Raw genomic sequence first — 16,150 nt, forward strand, 5'->3', positions numbered from 1 at the left:
CCTTTTCTAAAACCAGCTTGAACATCTGGAAGTTCTCGGTTCACATATTGCTGAAGCCTGGCTTGGAGAATTTTGAGCATTACTTTGTTAGTGTGTGAGATGAGTGCAATTGTGCAGTAGTGTGAGCATTCTTTGGGCGCCTTTCTTAGGGATTGGAATGAAAAATTACCTTTTCCAGTCTTGTGGCCACTGCTGAGTTTTCCAAATTTGTTGGCATATTGAGTGCAGCACTTTCACAGCATTACCTTTTAGGATTTGAAATAGCTCAACTGGAATTCCATTACATTCACTAGCTTTGTTCATAGTGATGCTTTCTAAGGCCCACTTGACTTCACATTCCAGGATGTCTGGCTCTAGGTGAGTGATCACACCATTGTGATTATCTGGGTCATGAAGATCTTTTTTGTACAGTTCTTCTGTGTATTCTTGCCACCACCTCTTAATATCTTCTGCTTCTGTTAGGTCCATACCATTTATGTCCTTTATCGAACCCATCTTTGCGTGAGATGTTCCCTTGGTATCTCTAATTTTCTTGAAGAGATCTCTAGTCTTTCCCATTCTGTTGTTTTCCTCTATTTCTTTGCATTGATCACTGAGGAAGGCTTTCTTATCTCTCCTTACTATTCTTTGGAACTCTGCATTCAAATGGGTGTATCTTTCCTTTTCTCCTTTGCTTTTTGCTTCTCTTCGTTTCATCATTTCACAATTCAAACTTACAGCAATTTGTTACATTGTATACCTTAAGTAATATTTCATGTTGATTATATCAATAAACCTGGGGGAAATTTTTTTTAAAGATAAGATCATGTTCCTCCTCCAATCTTAGGAATGCATGCCATTTACCCTGTTCAAGAGTTTATTTCTTACTCCTTGGGATGCCAGTGGATTGTTCTTGGTGCTAGACAATTTTCATGGATTCATTAAATGCTTTTTTTTTTTTTTTTAAGGAATCGAATAGTTGTAACAGTATCTGAATGAATTCTGAAGGAACAGGGGTTTTTACCAGAATACAGTAAAGAGAAGTCAGCCAATTAAAAAAAAAACTAATCTAACCTCCTGCACTCATGTGAAGTACAGTGATAGAAAATAAGAACTTAATAAGGTTGTACAAGATGTATGTTGACCACAGAGAAACCCCAATGGGTACAAGAAGGATTTGTAACAAGGTAAATAAATGGAAAGTCAAATCAGGAAAGAAAAAAGTCCGGCATTATGTACAGGAGAGTCCTAGATTACAGAGTAGACTGAAGGGTAATGGGGCTCCAATGCTGCTTGGACAAAATATGATAGGAAGGACTAAATATAGTATTGACATGTTTTCCATCTCCTTGAAACAACTATCTCAAGAAATTTAATACTTAGATATTATAAACTAGTTTGCCTCCTACCTTGCAATTTGTGGTACAGCATGCCCCTGAACCACATACTTTATCTTTTTTCTTCAAACATGTTCTAGCATCACAGCAGTCTGGATGAGTACACTCCTGTAAACAAATGCTTTGTTACTCAATCATGTATGACCAGGTACAATCCTACAAAAGTGTAATACAGAATTTATTTATGAAGTCTGAGTATGTCCTAAAATCCAGAGCTTCAATAATACCTTTCTTTATCTGAGACTTACTGAAATCAACATCTCATTCAGTAGTTTGTAAAAGAAATGTCATTTCACTACATTCAATATAATTTGAACAATATTAATACACTACTCTGGGGCCAAAACCTTACAGGAAATAGTTATTCTGTATCTTGTTAGCTATCATTTTCTTATATTATCACTTTCACAATAAATGTTTACATATGGAAAGTCTCTGATGTGAAGCTGTCAAACAAAACCTCAAACCTCTGTCCCCTCAAAAGTAGTCCAGAAGCCAGGCTAGTCTATCCAGACCTCTGATTTCACTGGGAGCTGGCCCCATACACATTTGCTTTTTATAAGATTCAGTGTCTTAGATCAATTTTTTTCCAGTTATTTCAATAACAAGTTTGTTTTAAACTCTGACATTTACCAATATTAGAAGTTTGAGTTTCCTGCTGAGTTTCCTGTCTTTTTCCTTACTGGTATTTTCAACCAACAGCTTCACCACAGGCAACAATACTATATTTTTAAAAGGTTATTTATTTCATATATTGACTCATGTATTCCTGGACTGTCAGTTTAAATATACATTTCTTAACTTTTTTTTTCCCCTTACTGTCTCTTTGAATCAAAGGTTTGGTTATTCTTAGTTTGGGGGATTTGTCTTCTTCAACACAACTGTATTTGCAAGGGTAGACTTTCTTCTTTTTAATTGGAAGCTAATTACTTTACCCCCACTCCAGTATTCTTGCCTGGAAAGTCCCATGGACTGAGGATCCTGGTAGGCTACAGTCCATGGGGTCACAAAGAATCAGACATGACTGAGCAACTTCACTTCACAACTACTTTACAATATTCTAGTGTTTTTTGCCATACACTGATATGAATCAGCCATGGGTGTACATGTATCCCCCATCCTGAACCCACCTCCCTCCCCATCCCATCCCTCAGGGTTGTCCCAGTGCACCAACCCTGAGCACCCTGTCTCATGCATCGAACCGGGACTGATGATCTATTTCACACATGGTAATATACATGTTTCAATGCTATTCTCTTAAACCATCCCACCCTCACCTTCTCCCACAGAGTTCAAAAGTCTGTTCTTTATCTCTGTGTCTCTTTTACTATCTTGAATACAGGGTCATCATTACCATCTTTCTAAATTCCATATATATGCATTAATATACTGTATCAGTGTTTTTCTTTCTGACTTACTTCACTCTGTATAACAGGCTCCAGTTACATTCACCTCTTTATAACTGATTAAATGCATTCTTTTTAATAGCTGGGTAATATTCCATTGTGTATATGTATCACAGCTTTCTTATCCATTCAACTGCCAATGGACATCTAGGTTTCTTCCATGTCCTAGCTATTGTAAACAGTGCTGTGATGAACACTGGGGTACATGTGTCTCTTTCAATTCTGGTTTTGTTGGTGTGTATGCCCAGCAGTGGGATTGCTGGGTTATATGGCAGTTCGATTTCCAGTTTTTCAAGGAATCTCCACACTGTTCTCCACAGTGGCTGTACTAGTTTGCATTCCCACCAACAGTGTAAGAAGGTTCCCTTTTCTCTGCACCTTCTCCAGCATTTATTGTTTGTAGACCTTTTGATAGCAGTCACTCTGACCAGTGTGAGATGGCACCTCATTGTGGTTTTGATTTGCATTTTTCTGATAATGAATGATGTTGAGCATTTTTCATGTGTCTGTTAGCCATCTGTATATCTTCTTTGGAGAAATGTCTGTTTATTTTGGCCCATTGTTTTTATTGGGTCGTTTAATTTTCTGGTATTGAGCTGCATGAGCTACTTGTATATTTTTTAGATTAATTCTTTGTTAGTTGCTTTGTTTGCTATTATTTTCTCCCATTCTGAAGGCTGTCTTTTCACCTTGCTTATAGTTTCCTTCGTTGTGCAAAAGCTTTTATGTTTAATTAGGTCCCATTTATTTATTTTTGCTTTTACTTCCATCCCACTGAGAGGTGGGTCATAGAGGATCCTGCTGTGATTTATGTCGGAGAGTATTCTGCCTATTTTTTCCTCTAAGAGTTTTATAGTTTCTGGTCTTACATTTAGATCTTTAATCCATTTTTAATTTATTTTTGTGTATGGTGTTAGAAAGTGTTCTAGTTTTATTCTTTTACAAGTGGTTGACCAGTTTTCCCAGCACAACTAGTTAAAAGAGGTTGTCTTTTCTCTATTGAATATTCTTGCCTGCTTTGTCAAAGATAAGGTGTCCATAGGTTTGTGGACTTATCTCCAGGCTTTCTATTCTGTTCCATTGATCTATATTTCCATCTTTCTGCCAGTACCATACTGTTTTGATGACTGCAGCTTTGTAGTATAGTCTGAAGTCAGGCAGGTGGATTCCTCCAGTTCCATTCTTCTTTCTCAACATTGCTTTGGCTATTCGAGGTTTTTTTGTATTTCCATACAAATTGTGAAATTATTTGTTCTAGTTCTCTGAAAAATACTGTTGGTAGCTTAATAGGGATTGCCTTGAATCTGTAGATTGCTTTGTATAGTGTACTCATTTTCACTATATTGATTCTTCCAATCCATGAGCATGGTATATTTCTCCATCTGCTTGTGTCATCTTTGATTTCTTTCACCAGTGTTTTACAGCTTTCTATATATAGATCTTTTGTTTCTTTAGGTAGACTTATTCCTAAGTATTTTATCCTTTTCGTTGAGATGGTGAATGGAATTGCTTCCTTAATTTCTCTTCCCCTTTCTTAAAGAGAGAATGCTCTGGCAATTTCAAAAATTTCCTTTTCCTCTCCTTCTGCCAGAAACATAAGACTTTTCTCCAGTATTCACTGTGAGAACCAGTTCAAGTTTCTGGAGGTAAAACTCATAAACATGTGAGGGCCTTCCTATGACTGTGTTCCCAAGGAGTTTTAAACTATGAGTTCACATTAAGCCTCCAGAAATTTGTCAGTTACAGTTTAGGTTTTCCTACCGAGATGTTGGTCCCGAAAAGGTTTTAGTTTATAGGTTACTACTCCAGTATTTGTGATTCTCGGCATTCACCTGTTGGTTTTTCCAGTTTGGGGGGGCAGTTGTTTGCTCTGTGACCTCACTTCTCTGATGGATGTGAGAGCTTTTTACTTGTTGCAAAGACTAAGTAGTGACTTCTAAGCTTCTCACATGTCAGACTAAAAACCATAATTTTTATCTTTCTATGTAATTGAATAAAAGTCCTTTGAATTGGCTTCTGATATACACAGATATATACAGTGCATATATATGTTTGAACACATATGAATTATAAATGTTTTCTCCTACTTCAGACTTTATCATTTTATTTTTCTTAACAGAGCCTGAAAGAAAAAGTTTCTTTCAATAAATTTGATGAAGTACAACTTACATTGTTTTTCTATAAAATCTCATTCTTATTTGCCTTCTCTAAGAATTTTTTGCCTATCACAAAGTCAGAAAGACTGTCTCCTATGTTTTATTCTAAAAGCTTTAGGATTTTTGCTTTTTTATACTTAAATATTTGATTCATTTCAGTTAGTTTTTCTGTATGATGACATATCAATGTTTTTTATGTACATTGATTTCTAGTTCATACATTACTTTTGTTGGAAAGATTTTCACCCATTGAACTGCCTCAATATACTGCAGAAAATCAATTAACCATGTAAATGTTTTATATATGGATTCTCTGTATGGTTTCATTAAGGGATATAGTTAAGCTTTGGCCAATACCATATTGTCTTATTATAACTTTATAAACAATTTTGAAATTTTCATAAAATATGCTCCATCTTTGTTCTTTTGCTTTGACTGTTTTAGCATCTGCATTTCCAGATACATTGTAGTATTAGCTTGTAAATTTCCACAGAAAGATGGTGGAGTTTGGATTGGTATTATGATACAGAGCTGACATTTTAACAACACTGTATCTCCCACTCCATGAAAGTGGGATACGTCTCCATTTCAATCTTTCATTTATCTGAGCAATGAAAGATTTTACTGCACAGCTCTTGCATGTATTCTGTTAAATTTATCTCTACTTAATGTTTTTAAGACAATGTATATGGAATTGCATGTTTTAGTTCATTTTCCATTTGTTTATTGTTTTTACATAGAAATCTATGGAATTTTAGTCCATTTGCATTCATTAATTAGCTTTGGAAGCTTTTGGGAGTAGATTATTTAGGAATCTCTACTCATGTGGCCCAGTATAATTTGACTAAAGACAGTTTTAATCTTTCTTTTCATTCATTGTGAGTTTCTTTGTCTTGCCTTACTGCAATGGCAGAAGCACCCACTGCAGTGTTGAATGGAAACAGGAAGAATGAATCTTTTTGTCTTTCTCCATATATTAGGGAGAAACAATGAGTCTTTCACCAGAAAGTGTGATAATAGTTGCAAGTTTTTGAGAGATGTACTTCATTAGAGTGAGGAGGTTCTCTTCTATTGGTGGAGTGCTGAGAGAGTTTATAATGAATTGTTGCTAAATTTTCTCAAGTTTTTTTCTTCATCTATTCTGTGACTGTGGTAAATTGCATTGAATGCCTTCCAATTATCTTGATGAATATTACAAGTGCACTTAAAAAGAATGTCTAAATCTAGTTGTCTAATATATTGGCCTATGTTTAGACGCTTTAGTCATGTCTGACTCTTTGCAACCCTGTGGACTATAGCTTGCCAGGATCCTCTGTCCAAGGGATTCTCCAGGCAAGAATACTGGAGTGGAGTTGCCATTTCCTCCTCCTTTATTTATTGGCCTATAAATATCAATTATATTAAGGTGGTAGATAGTACTGTTCAGGTCTTATACATCCTTACTGATTTTTTACCTAGTTCTATAAATTACTGACAGATATGAAATAAACCTCCAAATATGATCATTTATTTGTCACTATATCCCTTTAGTTCTACCAGTACTTGCTTCAAGATGCCCAAAGATCTAATATATGTGTAAATTATGATATGTTTTTCATATATTTAAGCATACATATATATATACATATGATCATATATACTTATTATTGTTATGTCTTCCTTATACACTTTTATCTTTTTGAAGCATTTGTCAATGTTGATGTCACTGTCATTGTTCAGTCACTCAAGTTGTATCCAACTCTTTGCAACCCCATGGACTGCAGCACACCAGGCTCCTCTGTCCTACACTATCTCCTGGAGTTTGCTGAGATTCATGTCCATTGAGTCAGTGATACTATCTAACCATCTCATCCTCCGCTGCCCCCTTCTCCTTTTGCCTTCAATCTTTCTCAGCACCGGGGTCTTTTCCAATGAGTCAGCTCTTCACATCAGCTGGCCAAAGGATTGGAGCTTCAGCTTCAGCATCAGTACTTCCAGGACTGACTATTCAGGGTTGATTTTTTTTAGGATTTGCTGGTTTGATCTCCTTTCAGTTCAAGGGACTCTCAAGAGTCTTCTCCAGCACCACAACGCAAAAGCATCAGTTCTTTTGCACTCAGCCTATTTTATGGTTCAATTTTCAGATTCACACATGACTACTGGAAAACCATAGCCTTGACTATACAGACATTTGTCAGCAAAGTGATGCCTCTACTTTTTTAGTATGCTGTCTAGGCGTTACACATATTTTTTATTTTTGTATTTTGCATTTAAAAACTAAATATATTTGGCTGTCTTATATTTACTGTTTTCCAGTTATATTCTTCTCTGCTATTTTACTTTCTACCTTAGAAGGCATTTGGGCTTAAAATACAATCCTTACAGATAGCATGTAATTTGTTTTTCATTTTTATTTAGTCTGACAGTTTCTGCTTTTATTCAGATTTTGGCCTATTTACATTAATTATTAATATGTCTGTATGTCAGTTTATCATTTTGCTGCTTATTTCTTATTTGTCTCATCTTGGTTTTGCTCCATGATTTGATTTATTTTTTGTTCATGAGCTATGATTAGTATTTTATTTTAATTCTTCTATTGGCTTTTTTATATACCTTTGCATAATGTTAAAATATTTGCTCTAGGATTTACAGTAAGTATTTTTAAAATACTATAATCTATATAGAGTTAATACTGATTTCCTTCAGATAAATTATAGAAACCTTGAACCAGTTTAATTCAACTCTTTCATCTTTAGTGCTATCATGGTTATTATACAGATGCACATACATAGAGATCCATACAGACACATATATATTCACATACATGCAGATACATAAATGTGCATATATATACATAAATACATCCATACCCATATATAGTGTGTATATATGTACACAATATAGTGTAAAAAGAACTCTTTTGTTATCTTTCTATCTATTGCTCTTCTATCATCTTTCATCTTTGCTTTGGTTTGCTCTTAATTCTATATGTCTTCTGCAAGTGATAGATTTCATTTTAAAATATTTTTTTTGGGGATAACCTGTCAACACAAAAATTTTTCTCCCTATAATAGCAAATAATATATTTTCTATTCCAGTGGTAACAGTCTCATCTTTAGATGTTCTTGACTGTTTTTGCTATTGCTTGTTGTTAAAGGCATATTTATTCACCCCCTTATACACTCTTTGAGGTCACTAATTATAGGATTAGAGCTGATGCACAACATACTAAAGAATATAAAAGGGCAAAATTTGAAGACAAATATTAACTAAAAGATGCTTGCTCTCCACTTCAAAAATGGCAAAATGAGAAAATTTAAAGGCTTCCATCTGCTTTTTTTTCAAATATTCTTCTAAAAACTAAACTTCTTCTTTACCTTCTTTTCCACCTCTCATTCACATGTATGGGAAATAAAATTTGAAAATAATTTCCACTAACCTTTACAGTGCCACAATCACATTGTTCACCTGTTTCCAATATCCCATTGCCACACATCTTCCTCTGTTTGTAAACTGGCTCATCAGGAAGGATTTTATGAAGACACTCAATGCCAGAATATGCAGCAAAATATTTAAAGTCATCCAAGCTGCAGGTGCTAAAATCCTTTACACCCCCAGATTGTCTAAAATATAAAAACATCAGTATGACAAAAATTATTGCTCTCTCTCTCTCTTTATCTATATATATATATATATTTCCCAATATATGATGCTTTGAAGAGAGATTTAGAAAGCAATATTCTCATGGAAAATAATAATCACATATAAAATAATATAAAAGCATTTTTAAAATGCTAAGATGTTTAACACACTTTTAAATTTTCAGCAAGAAAATTCTTGTAATAAAAAAAAATCTTTGGCCATTCACGCTGTTTTAAAGAACAATTATTTACCTCTCCAATGATCCTTATTAAATATTTAAACACAGAAACTGTGATATTCTTTATTTAATTCTAGTGTCAAACAACTGCAGTTAAAATTTTTGGCCTCAATATTGAACATACTTTTATTTATTTAATATCATTTTTGTATTTTTTATTTAAGTGCAAATATGAACATGTCTGTATTACCTTCAAGAGCATATTTTTTGAGCGCTCTTGCTCTCTGTAATTAAGCATTTTTCGAATAAGAATCTGTTGTTTAATTTATGCCGTGGGCGGGACAGTGGGGATATGTCCTGACACAGTGAGAAAGTTGTTACAAGTAGTTTGCTAATATCTTCGCATCCAACTAAAACACTTGAAAGAATGTGGTTTAAAAGTAAAGACTATGCCCTAGACAAGTATTTGACAAACGCTTCTGTGAAAGGCCATGTGTAAACATCATAGGCCCATGTGACATATGCACTGTTGCCGCTACTCAACCCGCCACTGCAGTGCAGAAGTAGCCGTAAACAACATGTGAAACAAGAAACCTAAAAAAGTTATTTACAAAACAGTCAGGCAGCAAAATTTGGCCTATGGCTCGTTGTTGGTTAACCTCGGTCCTAAACTAGAATCTTCTCTCCATCAATTGTAACAGTTAGAGCCTAAACTCAAGCCTTGACAAGATCTCCAGACAAAACAAGTTTGGAAGTTCAGCTCTGACATTTTAGAGGCATTTGGGAACACCTTGAGTTATCTATAGACTCATGTAAGTGAGTCATAAAATCAGGTACATTAAAGTAGAGGATCCCCACAAACAGAGGAACCTGGCGGGCGACAGTCCATGGGGTCACAAAGATCGGACACAACTGAGCGATTAAGCACAGCAAAGCTCACAAAAGAAATTTTCATGCAGATGGAAATGTGGCATAGCCTGATTAACATTGTGATTCAGGGATTTATATACTTGTATTCACCAAAAGTCATAATTATTATGCTATGTACCTGAAACTAACATAATGTGATAAATAATCAATATTTCAAATTTTAAAAATCTCAAAAGTTTTCATAAGAATTGGAAATCCCACAAAAAAAATGTTTAAGAAAATGCAAAGGACCTAGAATACCCAAAACAATTCTGGAAAAGATGAAAAAACTTGGGGACTTAAACTACCTGATTTCAAAAATTGAATATAAAGCTACAGTAATAAAGATAGCAAGCTTTTCTATAAGGATAAACATACAGATTAATGACATAAAATAGAGAGTCCAATAAAAATTCACACAGTAATGTAAGTTGGTTTTTTACAGTCACCCAGGCAATTAAGTGGGGAAAAGGAAGGTCTTTTCAACAAGTGCTATTGGAATGACTGGAAATCCATAGAGCAAAAATTAAAATAAAGTTAAACACATACACAATAATCAACTTGAAATGTATTGCAAAACTGAATATAAGAGTTATAAAACCACAATGCATAAAGAAAAAATTGACTAACTGTATTTCACCAAAATTAAAAACGTTATCTTAAAAATGGTACCCTAAGGATAAAATACTCAGAAATCATATATCTGGCAAAGAACTAGTAGCCAGAACATATAAAATCTAAGTTATTTTTTTTTAATAGACAGATGTTTAAATAGGCTCTTCAAATAAGATATAAAGCACAAAGCTATAAAGCATGAAAATATGTTCAACATCATTAGCTTCCCCGAAAATTCAGATTAAAACCAATATGAGGTAACTTTACATCCACAGAATAATTCAGATTAAACAAACTGAGCATACTAAGTCTTGGTAGCCATATGGCTCAACCAGGAGTGGCTACATGATTTGCAGGAACCAATGCAAAATGGAAATGCAGGACCCCTTAAATGCTATTAATTTAAAAAAAAAAAAACCTTTTTCCTTTTTTCAGTAGTCTCTCTCAGTGAGGCATAGTTACTTATTTGCAACTTAATGTCTTTCTAAATTAAAAAAAAATTGTTCACATGGATTGCACTATTCATCCTTACATTGTATAATGCAAATATTAAAGCATTTGATTTCATGCAAATCACTGAAGTTACACAATTCACATGTAGTGCCCCAGAGGGTACCTTCAATCTAGCCAGCAGATAAAAACTGAAGTCAGACTCTGGAAGGTAGGAAGGAGGAAGAGAAATGTCCTGAGGCATGGAGAGGTGTGGGGATTTGGGACTATTTTGGTGTATGTTCCATCTGTACTTGAAAAGGATATGTATCCTAAAGTTGGGTATAGTTCTCTATAACTATCAATTAATTCAGTTTGATTAATAGAAACATAAAGTTCCCAACCCCCCAAAAAAAGTTTAAGTAGTGTGTATTTAATAAAGAAAATTGCCTTACAAAGCTTCTGGAGACATTGTGCAAACATCCCCTGAACAATGGCAGATCTCAGTATTATCATAACTCATTCCCACATTAAGGCCAAGCAACTGCACGATACTGACAGCATATGACTCCAACGATAAACCCACTAAATACTAAATATAAGGGAAATAAAAGAAAATTAGTTAGCTAAGGATCATATTCAGTTATAAAAAATTATGTACTTAATCAAAAATTAGTATATAAAATTCATTAATGCAGCCAAGATACTTATGCAGATACATATATAAGAGAGTTATACAAGGATTATTAAACATGGATGGATGAGTAACAAAACACTTTCATTTCAAGATACTATTAATTGACAATACCAGCTATCTTAGCAAATAAAATAGGGCTTAACCACCACTAGGCATTACTTCTTTGAATTACTTTAAACAAAATGCTATTATAATATTTTAATAATCAATCGTACATTTTCCTTATAGTAAACAGTCTTTAAAATAGGTCCCAATGATATTTATGTCCCTATGTATTCCCATTCCAGTGACTATAGGCTAGACTTCCTGACTTGATTCTAATTAATTTAATATAGCAGAAGTGACAGGTCGTCATTTCCAGTCATTCAGTCAGTCAATTCAGTCGCTGAATTGTCCGACTCTTTGTGACCCCACAGACTGTAGCACACCAAGTCTCCTTATCCATCACCAACTCCCAGAGCTTGCTCAAACTCAGGTCCATCGAGTCGGTAATGCCATCCAACCATCTCATCCTCTGTCATCCCCTTCTCCTCCTGCCTTCAATCTTTCCCAGAATCAGGGTCTTTTCCAATGAGTCAGTTCTTCACATCAGGTGGCCAAAGTATTGGAGTTTCAGCTTCAACATCAAACCTTCCAGTGAATTTTCAGGACTGATTTCCTTTAGGATGGACTGGTTTGATCTCCTTGCAGCCCAAGGGACTCGCAAGAGTCTTCTCCAACACCACAGTTCAAACACATCAATTCTTCGGCGCTTAGCTTTCTTTATCGTCCAACTCTCACATCCATACATGACTACTGGAAAAAACCATAGCTTTGACTAGACATACCTTTGTTGGCAAAGTAATGTCTCTACTTTTTAATATTCTGTCTGGGTTGGTCATAGTTTTTCTTCCAAGGAGCAAGGATCTTTTAATTTCATGGGTGCAGTCACCATCTGCAGTGATTTTGGAGCCCAAGGAAACAAAGTCTGTCACTGTTTCCACTGTTTTCCCATCTCTTTCCCCATGAAGTGATGGGACTGGATGCCATGATCTTAGTTTTCTGAGTGTTGAGTTTTAAGCCAGCTTTTTCACTCTCCTCTTTCACTTTCATCAAGAGACTCTTAAGTTCTTCTTCGCTTTCTGCCATAAGGGTGGTGTCATCTGCGTATCTGAGGTTATTAATATTTCTCCCAGCAATCTGGATTCCAGCTTGTGCTTCATCCAACCTGGCATTTTGCATGATGTACTCTGCATATAAGTTAAATAATCAAGGTGACAATATACAGCCTTGATGTACTCCTTTCCTGATTTCGAACCAGTCTGTTGTTCCATGTCCAGTCCTAACTGTTGCTTCTTGATCTGCATACATATTTCTCAGGAGGCAGTTAAGGTGGTCTGGTATTCCCATCGCTTTCAGAATTTTCCAGTTTGTTGTGATCCACACAATCAAAGGCTTTGGTGTAGTCAATAAAGCAGAAGTCATAAGTAGCCAACAAATCATTTCCAAGAAAAGTAATATAAAAAAACCAACTTCTTGGATCCTATGTCTTTCTCTCTCATTCACCCTGGGGGAAGACAGCTATTGTATCATGAAGTAGACCTGTGGAGAGGCCCTCAGAAGTGAGCTGGGAAATATTTTCTGAGTTCTTCCAACAGCCACATGATAGCGCTTAAAAGCAAATTCCCTCTGTGTTGAACCTTGAGAGTATCATAACTAGCATCTTAATTTCACCCATAAACTGTTCCTAGATTCCTGATCCACAGAACTATGTTGTTTCCATGTGATACGGTTTGGTACAACCAGTTACATAGCAATAGGATAGATAATTAATTAGTTATCTACAGTGACAGATAACTAAAACATCCTCAGTAGGCATGGTTGTTTTCTTTTGGGTCATTCCCAACATCTGTATAGATGTTTACAGCAGCTTTATTCATAACTTCCAAGACTTGTAAGCATTCCTGATGTCCTTTAGTAAGTGAATAGATAAACTGTGGCATGTTTCAGACAATGGAATATTATTCAGCCCTAAAAAGAAATGAGCTGCAAGGTCATGAAAAGACAAGGAAGAAATTTAAGTGCACACTACTAAATGAAAGAAGCCAACCTGCAAAGACTATATACTGTATGATTCCAACTATATGACATTCTAGGGGAAAGAAATAGAAGATCCATGGTTGCAGGTGGGGAGGGGAGAAATTAACTGGCAGAGCACAGAGGATTTTTAAGGCAGTGAAAATACTGTGTATGATAGCATAATGATGGATACATGTCATTATTTGACCAAATCCATAGAATGTAGAACACCAGGATTGAACCCCAAGGCAAATATGAACTCTGGCTGATCTTAATGGGTCAGTGTATGTTTACCAATTGTGAGAAGTATACCACCCTGGTGAGTGATGCTGATACCAAAGAAGGCTGTGCATGTGCACGTGAAAGGAATACATAGACTTCCATCTCAATGGTGCTGTGAACCTAAAACTGCTCTAAAAATAGTATTCTTAAAAATTTATTGGGTTCTTGATGCATCAAGAGCAAGGTGGCATTTTGAGGGAATGGCAAGAACAGTTCAGAGAAGAAGATGTACATGTCCATCCCAAACTCCCTAACTATCCCTTCTCCTCACCTTGCCCCCCATATCTGTTACCATAAATTCATTCTCTAAGCCTGTCTTTTTCTGTTTCATAAATAAGTTCATTTGTATCATTTCCTTTTAGATTCTCCATATAAGGGATGCCAAATGATATTTCTATTTCTCTTATTTCACTCAGTATGACACTCTCTAGGTCCCCAGGTTTTTTGTTTTTGTTTGTTTGTTTGTTTGTTTGTTTGTTTGGCTCCCAGGTTTTGATCAAAAGTAGTTCTTAGGACAAAACAGAAACCCTTGAAAGGAAACACTTTATTCTCTTCAAAGTTACAGACATCATTAATGGTAACCAAGGAAAAGAAAAATACTAACCAAGGAACACACTTTATTTATCAGAAGACATAACTCTGATCTCTTGGAAAAGGCATTCAATAAAACTTTTATGTCTGCATAGGGTCCAGATCAGTGGTTTAATTGAGAGACATAATGGTTTCTTCAGACAATTCTTTTTCAAATTCTGGTCCATCAAACTGACCCCTAAATGGGTATCTACATGGCCCAAGCTCTTAATCTCTCTTAATTCAAGGATCTTTGCCTGACTCACACCACACAAACTTTAAAACATTTTTCCATTTCCCTTCCCTATATTTAAAGGGGGTTAGGTCTCGTCTTCATGTATATAAAGACTCACTGGTAAGTCCCTTTAATTATGTCTCCTCTCCTGCTGGAAACTTTTTATCTTGCCCCAACCCATAAGGGTTGGAGACCAGATCCAGATACATATTCTTCTGAGTTCTATTAACCACAGATTTCCTCATGGTCTAAGCAGTTGCTAACCTGCTATGAGATCCATTTGAGCCTGAACTTTCATTACCACAAAAACAAATAAATGAAGAACAAAAGCCCCTCAAGTGCAGCTATACAACATTCTTGACTGTTCATCTCATTACTGTTGGTCTCAATATCTTCACTGGTTTACAATCTGGAGACTTAAATCCTTCAAGTAAGCCATTTTTCCAACCAGACATGGAAAATGCTGAGGCCCACATACCTTCAAGTTTGGCTAATACAAACCTTACAAACCAAAGACTTCACCAGCTCGCCTCTCATCAACCAAAGCAACAACTGAGGCAAAAGGCCCATACTGACTGGCCAAATTAGGGTGTCTGCCTTCAGCATGATTATGGAGCCCTAAACACAGATATAAATATTTCAAATGGCAAAGAACCTGACTTTCTCTTAAAACATACACCAAAATCAGGTCATATAATTTAAAACCTATTTATAACAGAACTCTTGCCATCATCTAACAGGACAAAACCTTAGACTGTTGAACACTTTTAGATCAAGCCACACATAACTGGGGCTGTGCCAGCCAGGCTCTCTGCAGAGGTGCCGTCACTTTTGCTTGCTCTGTATCCATAAGCCCCTTGAGTTAGCAGATGTTTATAAGTCAAAGTCACAGGCCCAGCATTGCCTTCAAATGACACAAGGCCTTTAGCATCATTTTAATACCACAGAGCCACGAAAATAAAATGTGCGTTGACTCAAGTCAGTATCACCTTTAAAAGGATATCCTAGTTCTACACCCCAAACAACATTGCGCTGGTCCAGGATCTCACTGCTAGAGAGGGTATCACCTCAAATGATATCATTCCAGCCTAAGACCTGCCTGTTAGAGATGACTCTGCATCCTGCATGGAGACCACTTCTCCACAGACACTAAAACTAGCACCCCAGGCATGCCCAGGGACTGCCGCTCCCAAAGTGCAAATGGCACACAGGTCATGTAATGGTTTTCTTACTTTGATATTAGGGGCTCTATTGCATTTCCTGAGCTTGCTCTCTTTATAGCCCATGACAAAGGTATACTTATCTGTTTTCTATCAAAGCATATATCCCTACACTCCATGTCTAAACGAAAATCTGTGCTATTCTAAAAACTGGTGGAGGTTATTGCTTTCCCTAGGAATCACCTGCCCTGTATCAGTGAACCCCCTTGACCCTAAGGAGAGAGCACTCACTCTCCAGTGCCTTCTCCTACTACTTTCTCTAGTTTTCTACCACTGTACAACCTCCCACCCTACGTCCCTGACCATGACCACCACGACCACCGCTTCCCTTTGAATACATACAAAAACCATGAATCTTTATATGTACTTTACCAAACTAATCTGCTGACACTCTCTGA

The 16,150-nt window shown here is 36.0% G+C and overlaps 1 protein-coding gene and 1 long non-coding RNA gene across 6 annotated transcripts in view; one reads left to right on the plus strand and one right to left on the minus strand.

Annotated features, from left to right (window-relative positions):
- Window positions 1-16,150, plus strand: part of LOC139032573 (uncharacterized) — a 178,355-nt gene that overhangs the window by 67,448 nt on the left and 94,757 nt on the right. The gene's annotated exons all lie outside the window — the stretch shown is intronic.
- Window positions 1-16,150, minus strand: part of LOC110126549 (disintegrin and metalloproteinase domain-containing protein 5-like) — a 122,124-nt gene that overhangs the window by 64,708 nt on the left and 41,266 nt on the right. For all 5 annotated transcript variants that reach the window (XM_020876255.2, XM_070459857.1, XM_020876257.2 and 2 more), the window contains 3 exons: window positions 11,146-11,282; window positions 8,357-8,540; window positions 1,389-1,484 (listed from right to left, as the gene is read on the minus strand). In XM_020876255.2, the coding sequence (XP_020731914.2) occupies window positions 1,389-1,484; window positions 8,357-8,540; window positions 11,146-11,282 (417 nt within the window). The remainder of the gene's footprint in view (window positions 1-1,388; window positions 1,485-8,356; window positions 8,541-11,145; window positions 11,283-16,150) is intronic.

This window comes from Odocoileus virginianus, chromosome 32, assembly GCF_023699985.2.
Source record: "Odocoileus virginianus isolate 20LAN1187 ecotype Illinois chromosome 32, Ovbor_1.2, whole genome shotgun sequence".
In the NCBI taxonomy this organism is placed as follows: domain Eukaryota; kingdom Metazoa; phylum Chordata; class Mammalia; order Artiodactyla; family Cervidae; genus Odocoileus; species Odocoileus virginianus.